General features: G+C 47.2%; 1 protein-coding gene across 1 annotated transcript in view; it reads left to right on the forward strand.

Moving 5' to 3' along the window:
• The window catches only part of LOC144170679 (propionyl-CoA carboxylase beta chain, mitochondrial-like), a 46,272-nt gene that overhangs the window by 8,504 nt on the left and 11,806 nt on the right, over nt 1–25,962 (forward strand). Inside the window, exons 9-11 of the mRNA XM_077700613.1 lie at nt 7,701–7,782; nt 8,825–8,948; nt 14,751–14,858. Of these exons, the coding sequence (XP_077556739.1) occupies nt 7,701–7,782; nt 8,825–8,948; nt 14,751–14,858 (314 nt within the window). The remainder of the gene's footprint in view (nt 1–7,700; nt 7,783–8,824; nt 8,949–14,750; nt 14,859–25,962) is intronic.

Genomic DNA, 25,962 nt, shown 5'->3' on the forward strand with positions numbered 1-25,962 from the left:
TGATTGGCGGCACCCGTTACATGACTGCAGTGTGACACGTTATTGGTCTCCTTGGTGGATCCGCTGTCTGCTATGCGCACACCTCCTATCTCCAATCGCTGTGGTCGTCACGTGCTGCGAGGCGAAACTTTGAATCAAGTATTACATGCTCGCCATGTTCGTCAGCACGCGCACTGTATTGTTTTGAAGCGGATTTTTCCGACCATGGGTCAGTGACATCTCAAGTACAAGACCTCGACCTCTTATGGCACTCGTAAGCGAAAATCACCGACGGCGAAGAGGTCGACTGCTTCAAGAACTTCTGCCGTGCAGCCGACCGACAGGATTACGGATGCGCAGGCGAGTTCTTCGTGCGCAGCTATGACAGCCAGTGACGCTATTGAAGAGCCGCTGTTGAGCACTTCTTGCGCGGCCAAAACATGTGCGAGCTCGAGGGGCAGTGATGACCCTTTTGCACGGCGCTCCGCATCTTCAAAAGCAACAAGTCGCATCGCGCACGTGACGGATTCTCATCTCGGAACTTCGAGCGATGATGTCAGTACGTTGTCCACGAGCACCTGGAGCAGTGATGACCTTGCCGTGCAGCTCTCCGCTGCTGCAATAGCAACAAGTCATCGCAGCGCGCGTATCTTGGGGTCTCATCTCAGCACTTTGAGTGTTGTCTCCGTGCCATCTACGAGCACCAGGCGTCGTCACGAATTTTCCGCACCTTGCTCCGCGGCTCTGGATCGTATCGGCTCTGCACACGTATCGCGGGGTCTCATCTTGACACTTTGGGCGATGCCTTCAGACCGTTCACGAGCACTGGGCAAAGTGATGACCTTTCCGCATGACGCTCCACAGCTCTGGAAGCAACAAGTCGTCGCAGCGCACATATCTTGGGGTCTGATTTGGACACTTCGGGTGATGTCTCCGTGCCGTTCACAAGCTCTGGGTGGACCATTCAGGCACTTCTCAGCCCCGTTTTGTATCATCAAAAGAAGCGCGGGAAGTCGCCGCGAAAGTTCAAGCTAAGCTAAGTTCCACACCGGCGACTGCGTGGAAAATGGAACTTACAGGTGAGGTGCAGCACTTGCCAGTGCAGAGCTAGCGGACGAGTTTCTTGTTGTGCAAGTTGTGGCCCTAAACTCCCTTCTCAGGAATTTCCAGTGCCAGCAGTGCTCCCAACCAGGACTTTCAGTTCATCTTGGCACAAAGCAGGGGTTGGCAGCTCGGATGCTGCTGACACGGCAAGGAGTGGTCTTCACCACGTATAGAAGACTGCAGAATTTTGGATGTCGACGTGAGAGCTATGCAAGCTGTAAGATGCATAGGAAAAGGAGCGACAGCTCTGTCACACTTCTGGTCTGTGAGGAATGTCTCTCATAGAGGCTTGCACCACAAAACTTTCCAGAGACATCTGAAATCAGAGTTTCGACCCGCCAGTGAATCAGCTGTTGAAAACGTGTTTTCTGATGCTGCGGCAGCTGTGCGTGAGGTTTACCAAGAGATGGACCCTCCTTTCAACCACAACATTACGGTGGTCTGCGATGGGACATGGCTTATGATGGAACATGGCCACATGCCCCACATCGGTGTCGGCACAGTTTTACACAGGACTGGTCCTTGACTGTGCCGTCCTCTCAAATCGGTGCCGTGGATGCACCCTAGGCCCTAAAGAAGGAGATGACAGCTACGACACCTGGAAGGCATCGCACACCTGCCAAAATAACACTGATGTGAAGTCTGGCAGAATAGAGGTAGAAGCTGACCTAATTCTGTTCATAAGATCACTTGAGAAGCATGGGTTTGAGAAGCACACGAACATTGTTTGTGACGGCAACTGCAGGACCTACCTGGCACTTTGCCAAGATGAGACCTATGGATTTATCTGGTTTACGAAGGGAGACTGTATCAATCATGTAAAAAAAAAAAAAGAATGAATTTGTCGCTGTGTGGTGTGGTCACAAAAAGAGAGAAGGGACAACCCATTTGTGGCAGCGGCGGCCTGACACAAGACCTGATAAAAAAATTTACCACCTACTATGGCATGGCCTTGCATGAGCACGACACCGTAGAAGAAATGCAGAAGGCCCTGATGGCAACATTTTATCACGTCATGTCAACAAATGAACAACCACGCCATGGACTTTGCCTACAAGGAGCGCAGAGTTGGTTCCGATACCGGGCTGCAGAAGCGCAGGGGAAGCCTCCACCCCCACACCCAGCTCGTTAGGTATGCTGCCAACTCCTTGCTGCCTGTTTACCAACAGCTTTCTGAGGCATAAGGTACAGCTTCCCAGCCATTGCCTGGGAGAGAAGACCCAGAACGTTGCTGACAGTCTTCATTCGGTGATCTGGTCCCTGGTGTCAAAAGACGAAAATGCTTCGTTGAGTGCAACAGAGACAGTGGTCAATGAGGCAGTCTGCAAGTACAATGCTGGAACCTGCCATGCTTACGCAGAGTATTGTACATCACTGGGTCTCCAAACTGGGCAACATGCTCTTCGCAGAGTAGCTGAAAAGGATGCCTCGAGGGGAAAAAAAGGCTTCAAAAGCACTCCAGCTCCGAGGCAAGGCACCCAATAAGCGCCGTGTGCGAAAGGGCACAAAAGACTACAACCCCGGTGCCTTTTGATGGTTGAAACTTGTGTTGCAACTTTGGAAGCTGTTTTTTCGAAACTTGAAGGGGTTAACAGCGCATGAAGATGATGATGCACAAGAAAGAGAAGACAGGACAAGCGTTGTCTTCTCTTCCTCGTGTGTCGTATAGCCCACCAAGCCATCCTCGTGAACTTCTCGAAACTTTTTTTCTTGCCACTTAAGCCGCTTGTTCCGGCGATTTGTTCGTGACCGCTGAGTCTATAGCGATTCAGTTTTTTTTTTTTTTTTTTCGCAACATAATTTCATAAACAGTTCAGGTTGTGACAGTTTTGGTTTTCTAACTTTGCTCTTTGTGAATTTTTTGTTCAGTCGTTCACAGTGTACTTGCCTGCTGTACATTCAAATGAAAACTCAAAAAATTGTGTTGTAAATAAAAGGATCCAAGTGTCATGACCTCGTCCGCTCTTTTTGGAAATGCAAAACACTTCGAACAAGTTTTCTGCACATTATGTAATACCCCTGTCACACGGGCACTTTCAATCGCGATTGAGTTGATCCGGATCGAGCTCGACCGGTTCGGGCACTGCTACACGGCAGTTCCAATCGCGATCGAGCTCGATCCCGCTCGAACTCAATCCTGGTTTCTCAAGCGCGGTCAAACGAAAGCGGCGATACTCTCCTCCCCGCTGAGTAATGGCACAGAAGGTGACAACTTCACCTACCGCCCCAAATTGTGTCAAATAACTTGACCCAAATAAGCGTGCGGTAACATTTGCATAGTACGTATACCTATGACCACGGCGAAGTTACCAGACGCCGGCCGCAAGTACGCTGTTGGCGCCATCTGGTGTACACGAGGGCAACCGGTGAAACTTCTCAATCGCGATTGAAACGGGCCATGTAGCAGCGGCAGAGCATTGGGTGCGCTCGAAAACTCGATCACGATTCACTTCAATCGTGATTGAAAGTGCCCGTGTGGCAGGAGTGTAAGTCTCTGAAGCTCGGTAGGTGAGCAGAAAGAAAATTCTATAAATAAAGTTTTTGCAATATCAGTTTGAAATTTTTATGGTAGTGTCACAGAAGCATTTCCAGTTGCTGTGCCAATTTTTACCGAAATCCACAAAGAAATAAGAAAGCAGATTTTGAAAGCCACGTCCCCCCTTAACTCTTTCTTTAAGGGGCCTATTCTAAATCGTTCCATTTGAACTATACTTTGGGAGCGCTTTTTTATAGCGTTCCAGGAGTTGCTCGAGCAAGTAAAGCTTTTTGGAGTTAGACCAGAAAATTGCCTTTCAAAATCAGTTTTGTTTTCATTTTTGCAACAAAAACATGATTTTTGACACGTGTTTGAATCGCAAGGATGCGGAAAAGGGGCGTGGTCATCGTGCGTCACTGCTACCAACGAAGAATGTGTGCCACTTGTAATTATTCTGCATCAGCGTTTGTTTTTTGTTATCAGGGTATGAATGATAACCAGCAAACGATTTTCAATGGTCAGGTCTGCACTCTGACAGTAATAATCCCAGAAATCGGCTGATAAATGTCACACAGTGCCTGTTTGCAAAGCTACTTTATGATTTTAGGCAGTTTTATTGCCTTTGCGCACATTGTTCTAATTTGTGTGGTAGTTCTACTTACCCCAGGACCATTCGCGAACAGTTTACAACAGTTTCGGTTTCGTTTCTGCATCGCGAAATTTATATTTAGCGCTACTACGCAGTTACCCAACTTCAAGGCTACCCGCCATGGCGCCTTGAGCATCTACGACTGATCCTCGAACAAAGCATGCTGCTCCTGATTTCACTGAACCCTAACCCGATTTCTGCGATAATAACTTTAGATGCAAGTCAAAAGATCACACCCAGTCGCCAGATATCTGTTCCGACGAGGACAGCGCTTCAAACCGGCCTTACACACTGCCACCTGTTTGCCTTCCCATTTCGTTTCTATACGAGGGTATCTCCGGGGGTCTAGTGTTGCTGCTTAGTTGAACGGTCTATTCGGACGGAGTCTCTGATAAGTTTTTGTACTGTTTCATTTCAAAAATGTTAGGTGGCACTGCAATGGAGGTGGCTCGTTGTTCAGATCTTTTTTATCGCGCAACAGCTACACGGCCAAAGTTTCCAGGTCACGATTCTAGCGCATCGCACCTCATTCCTGCAAGCAAGGCTACAATTGCAAGTCAGAAGATGATAATAAAGCTCAACTTTATGTTTTGAGAGATAAGTGACCGTGAACGTCAACAAGCATCAACCACGGAGTTGCGTTTTCAACTTCATGCATGTTTTTCCGCATCGCGTGCTTGTCCCAAATATTGTGCTGGCTGTAAATGCAAAGTCAGTCTTTGACAAGATGTTTTTACGTTATGTGAGGGCAAATTGGTGCCTCTGCTATTGTGAAACCGCCAGATTTCTTCCATTGAACCACCCGAAATTGCACATTTTGAATTGGAGGTTGGGCGTCGCCGCATGACACGGGCACCACGCGTGGTAACATTTTTTTCTACCTATATCTGAAAAACTGTTCTGTGCACGTCGACATTTTTTCTAGGGCGTGTTTTTGAAAAGTTTCCCTACAAAATGTATATTCTAATTTTTTTTCTATGTACTACCGGTGGTTTGTTGTGCACAACTCCTTTTTTATCATTTTTTTACATTTTGACAAAAATTTTGATTTGATATTTTTTTCGCAACTATGATATATGAAAACGTTTAAAAAACTGGTGTCATTGGAAAGGCCGTTAAATAATCTGCATTTTGTGTTCCTGTAATTAGTGCCTAACCCATTTTTTTAGCAGAAAAAAAATGTTTTCTTGGACCCCTAAAAATTGGTCAATTTTCTCGCAGTAACGAAAGAGTTAATGTACCTCCATTTGATAACGTAACTATCTTAAATTGTAATGATTGCAACTTTTTTTTTTTTTGTATGGGAAATTTTTCTAGGCCAATGTTTGAAATTGTTCTATATTGGCACTTAGAGCTTCACCTACTCAGACACCCATTCTCCTGGGTGCAAGTGAGGGCTGTTGCTGCAGGTTTTGCAGAAAAAAAACAGTTTCTCTCCTGCCTCATTTTGTTTTTCTATCGCTACAAACAGCACAGTCCTTGCTGCTTTGGCCTGAGAGCTTGTAGAGAATACGGCTTGTCTGATCTAGCTTTCCTCGCACTCCATACGGGCAGACAGGTCCCACTTTTTGTCTCGAGCCCTCAGATCACCCACTAGCTGTTGGATGAGGTTGCGGTGGTACTGCAGGTTTCGCTGCTTTCTCTCGCCACGCTTCTGCAGCTGTGTGCACCTCCAAACAAAACTATTGACAATAGAAACCTCTAGGTGCCAGGATTGTCTTCTGACAAAATGCGTAGCTCGTAGAGTAATGATCCGCACGGTGCTGTCACCACCGCCGTCGTAGTCTTCGTCACTCACTTCTGTCGAATCACTGTCATCACTACCTGGTGTAGGCACGTAATTCTCCTCCTCACTGAAGTCATCATCACTTTCGCTAAGTGCACCACTGTAGAACACTCGCGGTGAGAAACCGACCTGCTTCTCGGCGAGCAGCGCGCACGGGAAAATGCTCTGGAATCCCGAAGGCCCGTGCCGAACATTGTGCGGCACCCTAGTGCAAAAAGAAGAAAACTTCAACAAAGTTCACTTATCCCTCAAAAGATGGTGCATCATGTATACAAAGAATGTGGGTGCATGGCAGTGAGAGAAATTGCAGAAGTTAGCCTTGGAACACGTAAGGCGGACATACCCCGACGGTGAACCACTACGGCCGTGTTGCATTTTCAGGCAGGGGCCGACAACGGACCGCGAAGGGTTAAAAATGGCTTTGCCTGTAAATGCACAAGCATTCTAACATCATGCTTGTTCAATAAATTCGGTTATCACTGCTTAACCCTTTGAGGGTCAAATTTTTTTGCCAAATATCGACCCCCCAGGGCCGATTTTTATTGCTGATTTTGAATTCTTCAGACAAATCTATTTTGAGAAAAAAATAGTCATGATATTTTTAGAGTGACCATAAAGTGGCAAAGAAATCGTTTGTGTTGTTGCATGCACGTGGTTTATTCGTGAGGAATGCAACAAAATCTTTAAAAAAGTTTCGCAGGCACAAGGGGGAGAAGTGCATCAGTTATGCGGGTGCAAGAAGCGGGAACGGAGGACAAAACCGAAACCAGCCGCTGCACACCTTCACATGACAGGATGCGCAAGCGATAGCCACCACACCGCTGTAGTAAAGCATAAAAAAAAGAAAAGAAGAGCCATCGGCGCAAGAAAGAAATTTCACGTATTCTTGCAGGGTGGTAGCTCATGCCAAGTGACAGGAACGTACATGTACATCATTGACCCTGAAAGGGTTAAAGAAATGAGAATTTGGACCTGACAACCCCTGGCTCCTTTTTGCATTAAACATGCGGGGCGATTTTCATTTGTGTGCAGTGAAAGCTCGTTAATTCGGATCTCAAGCAAGTAAAAAAAAAATGTACGAATTGTCCGAATGTCGAATTCTTGAATGAACGACAAAAACAACTCATTTACAATTCTTTTATGTGTACCTTTGCTTTGTGAAAAAGTGGGGGATGCTGTTTTGTCTTTTGGCAAATACCTGGGCAGAGAGAACAAGTTTTGGAACTAGCGACAACCAGTGCATAGCAAGAGTAATGCATGGGGCAATATAGCAGAAATATTCCTGAACAGCGAGAGCATCTGCAGTTTCTTACGCAGTACGGCCTGCCGCGGGTGTTTCCAGTAGGGCTGTTTACTGGCCGCAGTGTGTGCTGGCATCCTCCCTACTGCAAGGGGGCGAGAGGGAGTGAGCAAAGGATGGTGCTTGGCGGCTCACATGAGAAGGCGTTGGTCCGAATTAATAGTGCGCCCATATATTTACGCCGAAATAAGGCGCGTCCGTAACCATAGGGCAATGTACATTTTTGAAAAAAGGGAGTAGGAACGCTCTGAATTAATGGGGGCTGAATTAGTGAGGATTTATTGTATTCTGAAAAGCACCAAGGTGCCTGGGGATTGTTTTCCCTCTTAAGGCAGGCCCCGTCGTCATACAAGCGTTGCGTGTAGTTACCAGTACTTGCCTTAGCAGTAGCATTTGTGTTGTGCAGGGATCGGCTTGTTCCCAGCCTAAACAGCGTGGTGCCTCTGGAGTCGACAGCGGCCTACAACATGCTGGATGTCATCCAAGACGTAAGTTCAAGAATTCTTAGACCTTGTAGTGAACTTCAGCAGCCGTAAGGTAGCTAGCTGCTCCACCTACCTGCCCCAGCAGTGACAGCACCATTGCTAAGGAGCCAGCTGAACTGCTGGTGGAACCCAGTGGCGCAGTGGCTAAGGCATTGTACTGCTGAGCCCAAGGACATCGGTTCGATCCCGGCTGCGGTGGCGGCTTTTCAGATGGAGGTGAAAAGCGGAAACGCCATGCGTTGAGATTTCGGCATGTGTTAACTATCCTCAGGTGGTCAAAATTAATCCAGAGCCCTTCACTGCACTGTGCCTCATTGCCCGCGTGTAGCTTTGGCGCGGTACACCCCAAGCATTTTTAATTTTTGAACTCCTGGCCGCTCAGTGGGTATGAAGAATGTGGGCATGTGCCAGCCTGGCATTTTCAATTGAAACCTGCAGCTTGAGGCACAGTGAAGTTGACAGTGGTCAGCAGGTGGTTAAGGCAAACTTTAGGCGTCAAAACATCTGGCCTAACAAGGGTGATTGGCCATAGCAGTTAAGAGAAGGAGGAAAAGACAGCACATGCCTGTGGTGCTGCATCACAATGCTTCAATGGAAGGAATGGAGGCCATTTTGGCAAGGTATTCTGTGGTTGGCACAGCCAAACTGTCAGCCAATTTTTAGTTTTCTGGGTTTTGTAATGTTTTCACTGTATTATCCTTCACAGCAAACGTTTAGCGGCTCGTCCAGCTGACAGTCTGTGGAGGCTGTCACAAGTGTAACCACTTTGAGATTGAGTGTATGAGCTGGCAAATGCTTTGTAGCCCACCCTGTATACCACATTCTTTAACTTTTGCCATATACAGTGTGTTGCTTGCTGCTTAACAGTACTTCAGACTTTTCGTACCTTGCCTTTGTCTGAGCTAATTGGTCATACCTATTGTATTTTGTGGCACTACTGTCATCCTTATTAGTGAGATGGGAAGTAGTTTGGGGGGGGGGCAGTTTTGATGGTGCACGTTCTCGCACATTATTTCCTTTCTCCTGATTAATTTCTATTGTGCAGGTCGTGGACGACCGGGACTTCTTCGAAATTATGCCGATGTATGCAAAGAACATCATCGTGGGCTTTGGTCGAATGAATGGTCAGACAGTTGGCATCGTAGGAAATAACCCGAAATCGGCAGCCGGTAAGTCACGACACTGAAACTGCGTAGTTTTAGTGAGTGCACGAAATGACAGGTAGACATTTTTGTCTAGCTAAATGCCAGCTTCATAAGAGTTCTAAAGGGGCCCTGAATAGGCTTTCTAAGGTCGCAATTCATTATCGTTAGACTGCACATTCACAACAACATAAAACAAATATTACACCTCTGCATAATGCAGCGCCTGCACAAACGTGCAAAAGATATCTACCTTTCTTTCCTTGTTTTCCTGCGTATCCTTACTGCCATTTTGCCAACACTGACGTCAAATCCCCACATGCGTGGAGATGTGGCGCAGCCTCTATGCTGCAGCCGCCAAATGCTGCACCCTATCCCCGATTCCGGCTCCTGTGGAAGCTGCTGGTGATTTAGGCGGTTCGGGTGGCTGTCTGTGCAAACTCTCCTTCAGGCAGCATATCTTTGTAGAGAGGAATGTCGATCTCCGCCATCTGTCACATGAGCTTGGTAAGGTGCGTCGTTTACAAGAAAAAGATAACCCTCAAAAGCGTGAAGCATCTTCTGCGGGTGGAAACAGAGCTTCGCTTGCGACTGCTGCAAGCATCTACCTGTGCGGTGGACTACATGCAAACACGAATCGACATACGCCGCAGCAGATAAAACTTGTCGCCGACTGCCAGAACCAGTGGCGTCGGGACTATTTTTTCCCTGGGGGAGCGAAAAATATGCTACCATACGCATAATCATCATCATTATTATTGTTATTTAAATATTATCATGCTCATTTATTTTATTTACGTACTTCTTCGCAGGCTGTACAGTGGCGCTACAATTAATAGTATACGTAAGTAAAGTACCATCAAGCCACCAACAAAAACCAAATCAAACCCAATCAAATATTCATTCATCATCACAGGTGCTAGGGAGTGCAGTAAAAAAATATAAAAATCAAGGATGGTTAAAATGCGAAGCTTTCTTCCATGCTGCCAGAGTTAAGGGGACACAGTGGTCTTAAACCAAAAAAGTTTATTTTTAAAGTTATGATAATACAAATTGGGGGCCACATGTAGTTTTTCATCCTGATTGTAGATATAAAATTTTTTGATGTGTAAAACGGCTATATTCAAATTTATTTGGATTTTTATATTTGATTTTTTACAGTATGGAGGGATGCAGCTGAACAAGGTGCCGGTGAACTGTGCACAAATCAAGGAGTGCAGTAAGGCTAACATTATCATTCTGTCTGGTCTGTAGCAGAAGTTACGACCGTTTGAAGTTTGGGCTTTAAGGGTGGCAACCTGAAAAACCGTTTTTGCCTTCGAGGCCCAAACTTCAAACGGTCGTCTAGACCAGACAGAATGATAATGTTAGTCTTATTGCACTCCTTGATTTGTGCACAGTTCACTGGCACCTTATTCAGCTGCATCCCTCCAGCAGTTTTTTACAAATGCTGCCAAAAAATCAAATAAAAAAATTCACATAAATTTGAATTAGCCGTTTTACACATCAACAAATTTATATCTACAGTCAGGATGAAAAACCACATGTGGCCCCCAATTTTTATCATCATAACTTTAAAAATCAACTTTTTTGGTTTAAGACCAGTGTGTCCCCTTAAAGTGAAACTTTGTCTGAGTAAGAATGGTGCAATGGGATAGACATCGGCTTCATATCGCAAGGGACCCAGGTTCGATTCCAAACACGAGAAGCGCTTCTTCTTCTTTTTTTGAAGCGCTTGATGTGCTTTCACTTAACATAATGATCGATTTGTGAAACCTGTTGTGTAAAGCTGGCTCTCCTACAGTGTGTTAGGCCCGAGGAATGACGCCATCAGTGAGGCATAGAAAGCTTCGCTTTAAAAGACAATTAGGAACTTCACGGTGACTGCGCCCTCTACACGGGGCAATGGTAGCACGCACGATTCTATGCCACTTTTATTTATCAATGCAGGAAGGCAGTATACAGATAAACAAATGAAAAAATAATAATTAGCAAAAGAAATACACACTTCATGCACATTTATATATTACATGCCACCTAACCGCGAACATACTACCAGACAAGCACGTTATGCTGCTGATTGAAGGCTTACACGAGGAGTATTGACAAAGCCAAAGCAACAGATTTAACACAGATCAGTTGCGGAAAGAAGTTTGCTATGCGTTAAAAGGGCTCGTGAGGTCAATGTTATGAATTTGTAATGGTCGCGGTAATATTTGGGGGAATTCAAAATTGCATCATATGTATTTTATTATTGGAGTACACGTATGCACAGTGGATCTTTGTTTTAATTTTGTGCCAATTATTTGATTGTTTGCTGTGCCTGTATATTACAAAAATTCCAGTGGTATACGATACGGACGCATTCATATTTCGTAATGTATAGCCGCACTGCTAATATCTCTGCTTGTCAGAGTGACAGTAATTATGCAATTGGTGCAAGCCGTTTATGGAACCGGGGTTTCCTAAGAAATGCGAGCTGGTTTGCCTAAAGAGATATTAGTCATACTGTCCGATAAAGCTGGCTAGTGTAATGATAGTATGAGCCTGATGCGAAAGGCAAAGTGAATATACTGTACATCATTTTAAGTTCACAGCACTTTATGCGCTAGCCTTGTCGTCGTAGCTCACTCGCTGGACCCAAGTAGAGCGACAGGGCGTTCCGTTGTAGCGCTGTCGTCGCGCCGTCCCACAGAGGCTTCGAAAGCCAAGCGGTTTATATAGTCATAAGTGTTCGAAACTCGTGAACCGCTGGCGCTTGTCCTGCATCCCCCGTTGTTTAGCGCAAAGAAAACTATAGGTACATTTGAGGCAAAGTATACGTAATTAACCGGTAGCGCCCGCGTTCAGTTAGTTAGGAACGCTCGTTGGTTTGGTTTTTACGATAGTAAGCGAAAAAAGTGGCCACGCAAGAAAAAAATGGAGCGTTCAAAATGACGCACAAATGATCCACGCACAAGAAGAAAATGGTGCGTTCGAAATGCAGCAGAAAGGCTCCAGCCGTGCAAAAAAAAATGGCTCGTTCGAAATGATGCAGAAAGGCTCCAGCCGCACAAGAAAAAAATTACGCGTTCGAAATCACGTAAACAGCTCCAACACACGAAATTAAAGCAAGCACAAGAAGAACAGAACTTCAGCTGGCGCAGTTTCAGGCAGGGAGCGCATGAGCACTGCAAAGGTTGGAAATTTGGATTGCATGGGGTGGTAGCAGTGAGTGGATAGCGGCGGTACAGACCATAATGGCGAATAACTGCTCTGCACTTCCGACAGTATTCACATTGAGTGGAACGGCTTTAATTTTTATTGATACCGCAGGCATCAAATATTTGAGATGGAAGCTTAGCTTGTGAAATGCTTTTACGAAGACCTTTCAACTATATGTCTTCTGAAGACGGGGAACGTCAAAATCACTATTTTTTTTTTATTGGGGCCATTCATAATGGCGAATTATGTCGCTTAATTAGTGACCAGCACCACTGGGGTTTTACCTGAATGTTGTCCGATCCTTAAGCATTTTGCCTTCTGCAAATAAACCTAGCTTTCTGGAGCCGTCTGGGGCTCAGCAGCAGTCTTCATGTGCCCCTTGACCCTTGACTGGGGGAGTCGTTTTACCCCATGAGTAAAAGAGGGGGAGCCATCGCAACCCCTTCTCCTACTGTTCCAATGCCCCTGGCCAGAATTACATTATTGGCGAAAACCTGTTTACACATTTGTGAAAGGGGATGTTAATGTGTTGACAAATTTATCTTGGCTTCGTTGTTGCGGTGGCTTGTGAAGGCAATCATCGAATAACTACATCGATTCTAAGGCTTCTACGTGAACCGGTTCGGTGAAATAGTGCCGCATGTAAGATATGCAAGCGGGCAACTAGTTGTTGGTGGAAATCTTCAAAAATTGCCGAGCGACCGGTTGTACTCCCCCTCCCCCCCCCCCCCCCCCCCCTCCTCTTTCGCCTTCCCACTTCCTACCTGGCCCCGAAACACTCGGTTCCTTTATTCGAAAACTATATAATGTGTCATTGCCAGCTCAGCCAGCGTGAGAAGCAGTGACTGGCAGTGCCCACGCTGAACAAGTAGCAGGTGGAGCATGTGCGTCGGCCGCTGAAAAAAAAAAAAAAAAAAAGAAAAGCTTGACTTACCATCCAGCGGAACCGATGATGATGATGATGGTTGGATGTTTATGGCGCAAGGCCAACTGGGGCAACCAATGAACTGGGGCAACCGAACTGGGGCAACCAGCAGAACCAATGACTGCGTGTATCTCATATATAGGTGTCTCTGGGTGGTCTTGCTCCGAGCTGGTGATCTCGTAGCATCCGCAGTGCTTTGAGGAGCAAGGACACAGCGAAAGCCCCAGGCCTTATGACTGGCCCTTTTTTAGTGAGCACAATAGCCCGGCTTATAGGTGGTATTCATTGAAAAGTTTGGCTGTCGATTTCATCATTTGGCAACACTGAAATGGCCACAGACATGGCCGAAGCGCCACGGACATGGCGCGGCTTGTGCCACTGCGGCCACACGCCGATGAAAAATATAACACCGGCGTTCGTCATCGGCTCCGTTTCAACCCGATTCTCAACGGTGGTGTCAACAGAGTTGTTATTAATCGCACTCACATTGGAGTCGAGGCATTACTTTACGTTCGGCGGGCTAGAGCTTGGAATGTCCAACCCATATCATGCGCTTAGCACGGACAAGTACCGCCATCTCGCAGAGCCCGACGTAACCAGTGATGGCGCACTCACATGGTTGCCTGCATGCGTGCCTCGCTATTGAATACAGGCTATACATAACACTTCCAAACTATTTTTGTGGGAGGATGTTCCTTGGATAGTACTCCGACGACAGCGAGTGTAAAATCGCAGCCTTCAAAACCCTAGTTAGGCCCCCTTTGATCCCTACGAGTGGTTGAGGAACTTGGTTATAAAGGAACTTACCCAAAATGTATGACATGGGTAAACAATGGCCCTTAAATATGCAGCAAATTTTTGTTCTATATTGTTAACGGAACGAATGCATTTATTTACTACTGCAGCAAAAGACAAGCTAGTTAAGGCATGACCACCAATCAAGTATGATGATTGCATTAATTTTTCCCTAGGGCAAGTGCTCGATATGCATGTTCGAACCATTTGCATATAAGGGGGCGAATTGGTTGTTACAAAGTTGTAAGTAAAGAACCACATAATATATTCTCTCCAATTTCTTGCTGTGCAGGGAAATGTAAAAAAATTTGACATGTGTTCAGCAAAGTATGGAGCATGCAAAAGAAAACCACTAGGCAGTAACACTCAGAGAGCTACACGCCAGGTGGAAATACAGAGGCAGCGCACGAGAAATGCAAGACAAAAGGAAAACAAACATGATTTCATTGCTGTCATGTTATTACCAGTGACATGCACCGAAACTCCTAAACAGTGTGTCAACCACCAGTGACTTGTATGTGCTCATCATGGCTTTGTACATGTATTGTATCTTGTGGGTCGCCGTTGGTGGGGCTGGCTACGTGCAACGGTGTATTAATGTGGTATCTCTGCCAAGCCGAGCAGCAGCCTTTGGTTGCTAGTGCAAGGGCAAGTTAAGCGTTTCCTAAGCACTAGCTTGGTCTCATTGTTTTTGTTGGTCCTTAAAAGTGGGCGTTTGGCATTACCAGCAGTCCTTCACCGAGCTCATGTTTCAAGCCAAGTGATTTTAAACACAAACAGCCTGAAAATTTCTTTCAGGCGTAGCTGTTGTGTTTACAGTGTCGCGTTTTGAGATGTTGAAACCACATTTGTTAGTACATAATGTGACGTCTGTAATTCTGATGCTAACCTTGCAAATTTTGCAGGATGCCTGGACATCAACTCTTCTACGAAGGGAGCGAGGTTCGTTCGCTTCTGCGATGCATTCAACATTCCTATCATCACATTTGTGGATGTCCCAGGGTTCCTTCCAGGTAATTGGGTATTTTTTAACTGTTTTCCTGCCATGCAAAAAACACCTTTTTTTTTTCTCAACATTTTTGCGCACAAACTATCGGACTGAAAATGTTATGAAATATGAAAACGAAGCTACGGTATGCCTTTGTAAATGTGATACAGTCGAATCCCGCTACAACGAAATTGACAGGACGGGCGAAAAATTATCGTTGAAGTGAAAATTCGTTGAGGCGAAATCCGCCCCAACACACCACGGAAAGGCCCGAAAATCAGCCCTGTATGTTTCCGCATCATTGGCAGCAAAGCAAAAACAATGTTTAGAAAAAGGAGTGACGCGCAGTAACGTCATGTTTATTCGGATAACAATCTGTGTTCTCTGCACGCAAAGAACACGTTATGGAGGGGGGTGAAGAAATGCAGGCGCAAAACGTATTGCTGCACAACAAAGTGTGCCCACCGAGGTGATTACTTGCAGATATCTGCTAGGGCGTCGGAAGGCCCCCTCTCGCTTGTGGCAGGATCAGTGACGTTATCTTATCCTCTGACAGGGCACGGCAGCTACTGACCTTGGCAGGCAAGACGCGCGCACTTGCATTAAACATGACCGCGCGCTCGCGACTGATAGGATGACTTGGCTTCAAGACCAAACACGCAAACATGATTTGTGCTCTTGGCTATGAAGAATGGTAGAAGGAAAACGGCAAGGACAGCTGCTCACGAGTCACAACGCATACATGACGCCGCCGCGCCAGCAGCGGAGCACATTCGTGCGATTTCAATTGGATACAGATTGGCTGTAGCTCCGGCTTGGCGAACCGGGCCTGTGCCTCATGTAAAGACAGCCAGCCACATCGTTATCACCATCAAACAATGGCGTCCGCCTATGAGTTTTTTTTTTTGGGGGGGTGGCGGTGTGGGCGCACCGCGCATGTTTTCAGTGAAACTAAGCGTCCTGAATGTTTAAAAAGTTACAGATAGCTGGCGCTATGCTTATTTTATTGTAAAATAATTGTTCAAACCCAGCCCAATTCATCGAAAATTTCGTTGAAGCGAAAACAAGCCAGACAAATGGTTCATTGTGGCGAGGACTTTGTTGCATTGACTTCTATGGCTAGCTGACGGGGAATTGGAAATATTTCGTTGAAACGGAAATTTCGTTGAAGCGGACTTCGTTGTAGCGGGATTAGACTGTACAACTGTTACCACGAATGATTTAAATTCCAACTGCACTGAATATTTTGACCTTTTGAAAAACCTATTTCCGCATAGTCCGCCTAAAAAGACTGCAAGATACAAAATATGACAGCTGAAATACACGGCTGCACGGCGCGAACAACCAGTGAAAATTTCCGATTCTGAAATTGAAAAGTGATGCTGCAGCCGACGACGGCCCTTGAAGAAGTGTGCCCAGCGGCGTTCAACCGGTTCCCCTGGCTAGCCAAAGGGCCAAGCCTCTGGCTGGCTGTTATATCACTTCCGTTTCATGGCTTTTTGTGCCGTCTGCTGGTACGTGCAGCATCGTCTGCGGCGGAGCTATTTTAAAGGCTTCTAACTGATTACCAATACATTTCACGGGGCTATCAGTCATGTCCCAGTTGGTTTGGTTGCACGTACTGTCCATTCAAAATAAATTTAGCTGAGGTAAAATTAAATTGAAAAAAGAAGACGAAGAGCCGCGCCGGCAACACGTACGTCGCATGGGCTCTCGCTTTGGAGACCCATTTCTCCGCAAGTACGCCTCCGATTTGCACGAAAAGTGCCTCATCAAACAGGTCAAGTCACCTGGAACGGTCCGATACCGGACACCACCAGGGGCACCGACTACTGACCAGGAAAGCGACGACCAAGACACTGTCATGGGCAGAGCACGAGGTCGCGGGTTCGATTCCCGGCCGCGGCGGCCGCTTTTCTGATGGAGGCGAAAAGCAAAAACGCCCGTGTGTACGAGATTTCGGCGCACGTTAAAGATCCCCAGGTGGTCAAAATTAATCCGGAGCCCTCCACTACGGCGCGCCTCATCGCCTGCGTTGCGTCGGCGCGTTAAACCCCCACAATCAATCAATCAACACTGTCATGGCTGACTCACCGCAAGCAACATCTATCGCTGAGAACACTTCTGCTCTACTGCCCTGCGTTCCTCCACCACCATCAACTGCTACGGCTCCGACGACCGCAGAAGTAATGACATCCCACACGGCGAGTCCCGTGGCACAGACCACTCCAGCCACCGTGAGTGCCGGCGTAAATGCATTTCCAGCAGCCCTGACTAATGTTGTCACCGATCACACCCCTGGCATTTCTGACTATCATGATGACATGGAATTCGACACAAACAGCGGCCGTACAATCTTTCCGCCAGGCCCCTGGCAACAAATTATCTCTGATCGAAAAGCTAAAAAGGCTCAACTGGCCCAAGCTCCGCAACACCGCAATGCAAAACCACCCGGCCTACCTCGACTACCAGAAAACGACTATAAAATCGTCTACCGCCCACGAACCAGCTTGAACCTCTCTGCCTGGACCGATCGAGTCATCACGAACGGCCTACAAGCCGCTAGCGGCATTGAACCCACCACGTTCCAGCAATTTGTGATCGTACAAGTGCAGACCCGGCAAAACCTCATGATCGCCAGCACAGCCGACGAAGCATGCGCCCTCGCGTTGAGCGCCACCACTCACATCCAACTCAACCACATTACTTACGACCTCCAGCCATACTTGAAACCTCCACCCGGCACCACTCGGGGTGTCATACATGAATTGGAACCGACAACAACCAACGCCGACCTGCCCAATATTTTCGCCTCGGACGATGCACCAATCCTACATGCATGACTCCTAGGCTCCACCACGTCGGCTGTCATTACCTTTGGCGGACAACGAGTGCCCTTCTACATACGCGCGTACGGCAATTTCACCCGCTGCCGCCCTTTCCGTCACACCGTCCAGCTATGCACGCTTTGCGGTGACCTGGGTCATCGCCGCGACGTATGCCCAAACCCCGACACGCGCATCTGTTCCACTTGCCATGTTAAAAATCCCTCCGTCAACCACATCTGCAACCCACAATGCCAACTGTGTGGGCTCCCCCATCCTACTGCCAGCAAGGACTGCCGTCGCCGACTCCGCCCGCCACCGCCGCCAGTTCACGCTCGCACCAACCAGACGTACCGATCGCCTCCCCCGCCACCCACGAACGTGCAAACATCACGGGCCAACACCGCCACTACAGCATTCAATTCCAGGGTGAGCTGGGCTAGCGTTGCCAAACAATTTCCCACTGCTCATGACCGCTTTCCCGCACAAACACCCATTGATCAAGACCTCTTTCCCCCCCTGCCCTCCAACTCCCCATCCCCCGCAGAACTCGCTCTTCTCAAGGAAAACGCAGAATTAAAAGAACGAATCCTGTCTCTTGAAAAAACTGTCCACGAACTGTTAGAACAAAATGTACGCCCTCCCACGCCCTTTACTCTACCGCCTCACCCCTCCTCCACACTATCTACCAACCCCCCGCGCCCAAATCTGCTACCGTCCAAACAAAACCTCTCCCACCTCCCTTACACCCCCTCCACACCGCCAACCGCCCTCCCGGAACCAGACCCTTTACCGTCAGCGTCAGCTCCTTCCCATACCGACTGCGACAAAAAATACCGTGACCTCGAAGAAAAACTAACTCAAACACAAGCGTCCTTCATGGCCACCATTCAATCCACCATCGTGACAACCGTTACCGAAACCGTTGCCCGCCTCCTTGAACCCCTGGCTGCCCGCCTAACCAACCTCGAGCACATCATTTCTGAAATAACACCAGCCACCCAGGAACAGGCCGAACGCATCGTACACTTGGAGAAAACCATGCCCGCTCCCCATAAAAAAGCCAAGGCGACTACTTCTCAGGTCACCCCACCATCCAGCCAGCCTGAGCCTCTCATCTAACATGTCTACCAGGCCTCCAGCGTCCCACCCATCTCCCTCAGGACTGACTATTTGGCAGTGGAATTGTCGTACGTATAAAAACAAGCAGCCCTCCCTGACCCATCTAAGTCAACTTCACTCTCCCGATGTGATTGCTTTACAAGAAACGGAAACACCTCACGTATCACTTCGTAATTACATCACGTATACACATTCCCATCAGCCTCGCACCGCCATACTCGTTCATAAATCATTCACTGCACAAGCACACACCCTTCCCATTAATTGGCAATATACCTTTATTGGACTCATCCCGCCTAAAAAAACTCTCACCAGTCTCTTTATTCTTAATATCTACAGTCCCCCGCAGCACTCCCTAGCTTCTATAAATTCCATCCTTCGGAAAGTTAAAGCTACGACGAAACATCACCGCCTAGTCCTTCTCGGCGACTTTAAAGCCCCTCATACTGCATGGGGTTATCCCAAAACAAGTAAAAAAGGAGCGCAAATGCACGACGCCGCCCAACAAGCGCACCCCACGCTCTGGACCGACCCCTCATACCCCACCCGCATAGGCAACAGCATGGCACGGGATTCCACCCCCGACCTCACATACACTCACAACATACCACGAGCCACTTGGACGCGCCTCGACGAAACCTTAGGCAGTGATCATTATATCATTGAATTCAACATCAATCACACCCGCATTTCTCAAAAAATCGGCCATGCTAAACTCACAGACTGGAAATCCTTTCGTGACTCCCCTCTCCCCACCACAATTGAAGACATTGAAACATGGACCCAAGATATCCTCAAAGCTGTCGAAGCCCACACCCGTACTTTAGCTATAACAGAAGATCACCCTTCGGTAGACATGCATCTTCTACATCTGTGGGATGCCCGCCGAGGGCTTATCCGCCGCTGGAAAAACAAAAACACAACAAAAAACTCAAAACACGCATCGCCAACATCACACAACAGGCAGCCGACTATGCTCGCACCTTACACAAACAAAACTGGGCACAATTTTGCAACCGCCTTCAAGGAACTCTCAGCATTAAGTCTACATGGAACATCCTCCGCTCCATGCTGGGTACTAAGCCCAGCAAAGCAGACACCGGCCACACCATCCGTCGCCTGATCCACAATCACCACCTCACTGAAACTCAGCTACACGCGCAACTCCTCACACAATACGCAGACCACGCAACACAACCACCAAACATTCCACCTCGCAACTACCAAGGAAAAGACAATCCCGACCTTGACGCCCCCTTCACTCTCATTGAACTCACCATCGCCATCAGCAACCTCACTCGTAACACCACACCAGGCAAAGACCGAATACACAACAAACTACTCCGTAACCTCAACCCCGAATGCACAGCCGCACTTCTTGACTATTTTAATCATTGCTGGACAACCAACTATCTGCCCCCTCAATGGAAACATGCCGAAATCACGCTCATACCGAAGCCCGGGAAGCCAGTCACCCTAGAAAATCTTCGTCCCATATCTTTAACATCTTGTGTAGGCAAGTTATATGAACACCTAGTTAATAATTGACTCACAGCGTACCTCGAAGAAAACAGCTTACTTCCTCATACCATGTTTGGCTTCCGCGCACACCTATCCTCGCAAGACGTCCTGTTACAGCTAAAAGACGAAGTCCTTACACCGCTGAGCTCACAAACCAAATGCGCTATCCTAGCTCTGGACATTAAAGGCGCCTTTGACAATGTATCACATCAGGCTATACTTGAAGGACTCCAATTAACTAACTGCGGCACACGTACATACAATTACATACAAAATTTTCTTACCGATCGCACTGCCAACCTCAACCTCGGCCCCATCCGATCAGTCTCCTTTCGTGCCCGACCGCGTGGTACAGCCCAGGGGTCAGTCATTTCCCCACTCCTCTTTAATCTTGCCCTGCTACAACTTCCGCCACTTCTACAACAAATTCCACACATACAACACGCACTTTATGCAGACGATCTGACTATTTGGACCACAGGGGGTTCGATTGGGGAACGGCAAGACGCCCTCCAAGAAGCCATTAACACCACCGACAACTACCTTACAGCCCGTGGCCTCAATTGTGCACCAGAAAAATCTGCCCTTCTCGTCCTCCAAAAACGCAAGCAAGGCCGTAAACGACAACCCCTCCCAGACCCACAATTAAGCCTACATGGCGCTCCCATCCTAACCACCCCTTCAATTCGTGTTCTGGGACTTACTATCCAATCAGACGGCGTAGGCATTTCTACTATTCATAAATTACAAGGAACGCTATTGCAAATCACGCACCTCATCAAACGCATTGCTAATCGTCGACAAGGACTGAAAGAAAATGACCTTGTGCGCCTAATTCAAGCCCTCCTAATTAGCCGCATCACATACGGAACTCCATATTTGGCTCTCAAAAATAGTGAAATACAAAAACTCGATATAATCATCCGGCAAGCCTATAAATTAGCACTAGGGCTACCACCGACAACTTCCATTGCCAAATTACTACAGATGGGACTTCATAACACCTGGGACGAACTTCGAGAGGCACATCATGTCAACCAGATCGAACGGCTCAAGCTTTCACACACTGGCTGTCACCTCCTCCGTCGCCTCGGCTACCCACTACCTGCCACCCATCACCCCCGCCAACGCATCCCTCTGGAACTGCGCGATTGCCTCTCCGTCGCCCCAATACCCAAGAGTATGCACCCCCTTCATAACCAGGGTCGCCGACAAGCCCGGATTCGAATGCTTCGCAAGATGCTTCAAGTCAAGCCACGAGAAACCCGCTACGTTGACGCCGCCAAATATGCCGATAAACCAGCCTTCGCAATTTCAACAGTAGACCACCGAAGAATTGAATTGGCTTCCGCATCAGTAATTGGCAACGACTCCACAACTGCAGAAGAAATCGCAATAGCCCTCGCAGCCACTACATCTCAAGACATAATCACCATCGTCACAGATTCGCAAGCTGCCTGTCGCCATTACGCCGCCGGTCACATAGCTCCCTTAGCCCTCCGCATCCTACAGTCCATCCCTAACCCTCCTTACCTCTACATTCTCTGGACCCCGGGACATGAGTCTCTGGAGGGGAATGAGGCGGCTCATGCTGCCGCCCGCGCGCATATCTACCGGGCGTTCCCCTCCAACACTCCAGCATCACCGTCGGAAGTCCACCATTCTGTGCCTCAAAAATTCAACGACATCCTCGAACATTACCGCCTCGAACGCCGCATCTTTCCCCCACCCCACGACAAGGTGACTAAGGAAGAAGCCACCACGTACCGCCGCCTTCAAACCAACACCTACCCGCACGGCACCCTCCACTACGCCATTCATCCCACCTCCTACTCCGCCACCTGCAAGTACTGTCCCCAACCCTGCACACTGTATCATATGATTTGGGCGTGCTCCCACACACCATCCCTCCCCCCTACTCCCTCCCCCAACGATGAGCAGTGGGAAGGCATGCTAGCCAGCCCGGGCCCCGGCTATCAGCTTCGGCTGGTTGAAAGGGCCCACCTGGCAGCGACCGCTCAGGGACTTCTGGACTGAGAAGACCTCCCATTGCCACTACTACAAAAACTAATATTGAAATAAAGTTTATTCCTCCTCCTCCTCCTGAGGTAAAATTGCAGTGCAATGACCTTTAAATACAAATGGTAAACTGCAAAGTACCAGATGTTTATCAAACCTTGTGAAAAGGTTGAGCACATCATTCTCTCGAAGGAAAAAAAAATGAGAACAGTTCTGAAGTGTTCAGATTTTTGTCCACTCAGTAGCCCATAGTTCAGCAAAAATTGTTGTCCAGGCTGCAAAGCTGCAGCTTGTTCGCTGTGAACAAAGTCCTCCACTGATCAAGCTGTGACAGAATTGTTTGGCCTTTAATGCGCAGCTTTCGCTGTTAGCAGCATAGTAAGGCAGGTTTTGAAATGGCAAGAAAGCGATCTTTATGTCACAGCCAGGCAAAGAAAGCACGGCCAATGTACAGTTGCAACGGAAAAAGATGGACTCAAGTAACTCATGACTGGAGCAGAAAAATCGCGACACGCGGCTCTATTGTTCCCGAGCATGCCTATAGTGAGTGGCAAGCACATTATATGTTTCAAGAGAGGGGTAGCTGGCAGAAAGCAGCCCATCCTGCTGTTGGCCCTGCAATAAACTACTATAAAGAAAATACCGCTGCTCGCAACGCCAGCTACAAGCAGAAATGAACTCACATTCGCCGCAATGTTGGAACATGATTTTACCGATAAGCAATGGGCAAGCTATCATTTCAAATGTAAGCTGTTCTGCCGACCACCCCATCTTACAAAAATGGAATGTGCTCGGCACTATCGCTGTAGGCATGCTGAGGAGCAATAGCGCCGCGTGCCACGATTTTTCTGCGCCGTTCATGAGTCGTTTGTGCCAATCTGTTCCCGTTGTGACTGTACAGTCCCCGCAGGAAACCAGCTTTAGCATGCACTCTCACTATGGTATGAGAAATACAACAAACGAGAGAAAAGTACAAATAGTGTCACTATTTACAATGCTATGCAAAGCAACAGAAATAACAAACATTGTTCACAAACTGAAAGGGACACGGAACTGAATTTGCCAAACTTCTGTTTTTGTTTGCATTGCATAGACTGGTTCAAGTAAACACGGTTCATCGTTTATCCGGTTGATAAAGTGTATTTAATTTATAAGGCCTGAAAGAAGAAATAATAACATGCGACATTTGCGGTGGCCGCTACAACTAACACCAGTGACGGGCATACGAGATGCAGTGCTGATTAGATGATGTCCAAAATTAGCATTCAGACCAGTTTCGATTTCAATTCTGTGAAACAACATGCTTGGTAGCCGATGTTAGCATTGGCTGGGCATTTTCAATATCTCAGTAATTGGCATACTGCGCTTCTGCCATTGTCGGCTGTAAAATGCGTCAGATAAGCCTGCCAGCATGGCTTAGAATCGTAACGATCTCTTGCCGAGGCGTACGCAGAGGATGAATGCCCTCCACGTCCGCTCAAATGCAGTGCACCCTGCCTCCACCTTTGTAGCTTGCCTGGCTCATGCCTGTATCATATGAGGCGTGTATGCACCAAGCCACGGGTCGGCCGATTTGGGACTGTGCCCTCAAGCAGTTGGTGCTTATGGCAACACAACCGGTCTCAGTCTGCACGTGTTCTGCTTACTCGCTCGTGGAGCAATGAACGTTACATTTCTTTGTTTCTTTCGGTGGCTTCACTGCCGGGTTTCATTTTGCTTCTTGGTTCACCTTTTTTGGTCGTGCTCATCTCCTTTGCCCCCGGTTGCCGATAGCAACGCCTTTGCCCCAAGATTGATCCAATTCTAGCAGTAGCCTGGATCTTGTGACCGCGCCGTTGCTGTGTTGCCATCCAGAACAACGCATTCCCAGTGTAGTACTATTATGACATGGGGCAGTGCTTGCCATTGCACTGCCAGCCAGAACGCTGCAATCTCAGTGTGGTACTGTGACATGGGCAAAGCGGTTTCTCATGAATTCCTTGACAGATGACATAGGCTGCTGCAGAGCTTCATTGGGGAGACGACCGGATTCCTTGTTGGCCAAAACAATCTTTGCTAATTGCACCCGAGTTATGTAGACTGAAAAAAAAGGACAGCGCGAACGAAACAGGACCGAGGAATAGAAACACGTAGAACACAAACGGGCGCTGACTACCAATTGTTTATTTTTAGAGTGTACAAACAAATTTAAACTGAGAAATCTTAACAAAACAAGTTTCGAAGATATGGACGGCATAAAAAAACATGATCAACAAGTCTGATTACAAGAACCCGTCTAAAAATTGGATCTCTTTATCAAACAGTCACAAGGATCATGAATCAAAAACTTAATGATCATGTTTTTTTTTTCTTTTGCCGTCCATATCTTCTTACTTTAGAAACCTTTTGTTCAGTTTTCTTGGTTTAAATTTGCTTGTACACTCGAAAATAAACAGTTGGTAGTCAGTGCCCGTTTGTGTTCTACGTGTCTCTATTCCTCGGTCCTGTTTCGTTCGCGCTGCTCCTTTTTTTCATGAACATGAACAACTAACTCGGACGAGAGTCCTGCTATGTAGACTGTTTATTCAATAGAGGAATAATTTCTTCACGTAGGTAAAACAGCCGAACCGGCCACTGAGGAACGCAAAACAGGGCAAACAATGAAAGCTGAACCAACTAGTTGGCTGCTGCTAATGTTACGGGCTGGCCCTGTCATTGTCTCTCTCGGATCCGAAGTCTGACAATTTGGCACAAGCCACAGTCACTGCTGCTAACGTCATTGCAGAAATGGAGTGTAGGTGCAGCTTAAATGTGAAGTTTGCAGCATTCATGATCGTGTGTGGAAGCAGCCATTCTTTTTCACAATTATGGAGCTCTCGTGTTTTTGCTTGAGGTTTAAGAATTGCTGCCACACAAGGAAAAAAAACTAGTTAAAAAAAACAAAACTGCTGTCTGGTCCAAATGGCAAACTAGATTGTGAAAGAGAGCTTAAATGACCGTGTGACATTGACATTTTTACATTGGCCTTTGACTCTATTATTGGGTGGAATAATTGTGCTTCACGGACTCGGTGTGGAGATAATTATTACGGCCTAATTCAGTTTAGTATTCTGACCCAATTATACAATTTTAATATAGCTATATAATAAGTTCACCAATACTATGTATTTCAAGGTGAAAAAATAGAAGGAACAGTGCGCCACGCCTCTCACTGCGAGTTGAATTGCTAGGGAAGCTGTACACATTTGGAAACACAGCTCTCGAGTGCCACTGAAGGTATAGCTCTACGGTATCATGATACCCTGGCTCACTGATGACACATAAACGTTAAATGGCAGCTCTAATGTTCATGAAACCCAACTACATATTTATCACTTTATAATATCCAATCAGGCACATGAGTAGCAATGTATGTAATATCTGTTCTGTTATGGCAAACGTTTTTCTGTTGTATGTTGCGAATGCTTTTACCTTGACGGTCATGCTGCTACTTAAACCTGTCACAGCGGCAACTTCAGGCTTTATTGTATTTCAGCATATTGTCAGTTCCATTTACGGTTGTTACTCATATTGTAGTTGCTATGGCTGGTGACCATCTTGGTGCCTTGTCTTTCTGAAACCTAACCACAGGGAATTCATCCCCATGCACGCAGTAACGAACAA

This window comes from Haemaphysalis longicornis, unplaced genomic scaffold (genome assembly GCF_048455015.1).
Source record: "Haemaphysalis longicornis isolate Haplotype H1 unplaced genomic scaffold, Haemaphysalis longicornis Haplotype H1 scaffold_2, whole genome shotgun sequence".
Taxonomy (NCBI): domain Eukaryota; kingdom Metazoa; phylum Arthropoda; class Arachnida; order Ixodida; family Ixodidae; genus Haemaphysalis; species Haemaphysalis longicornis.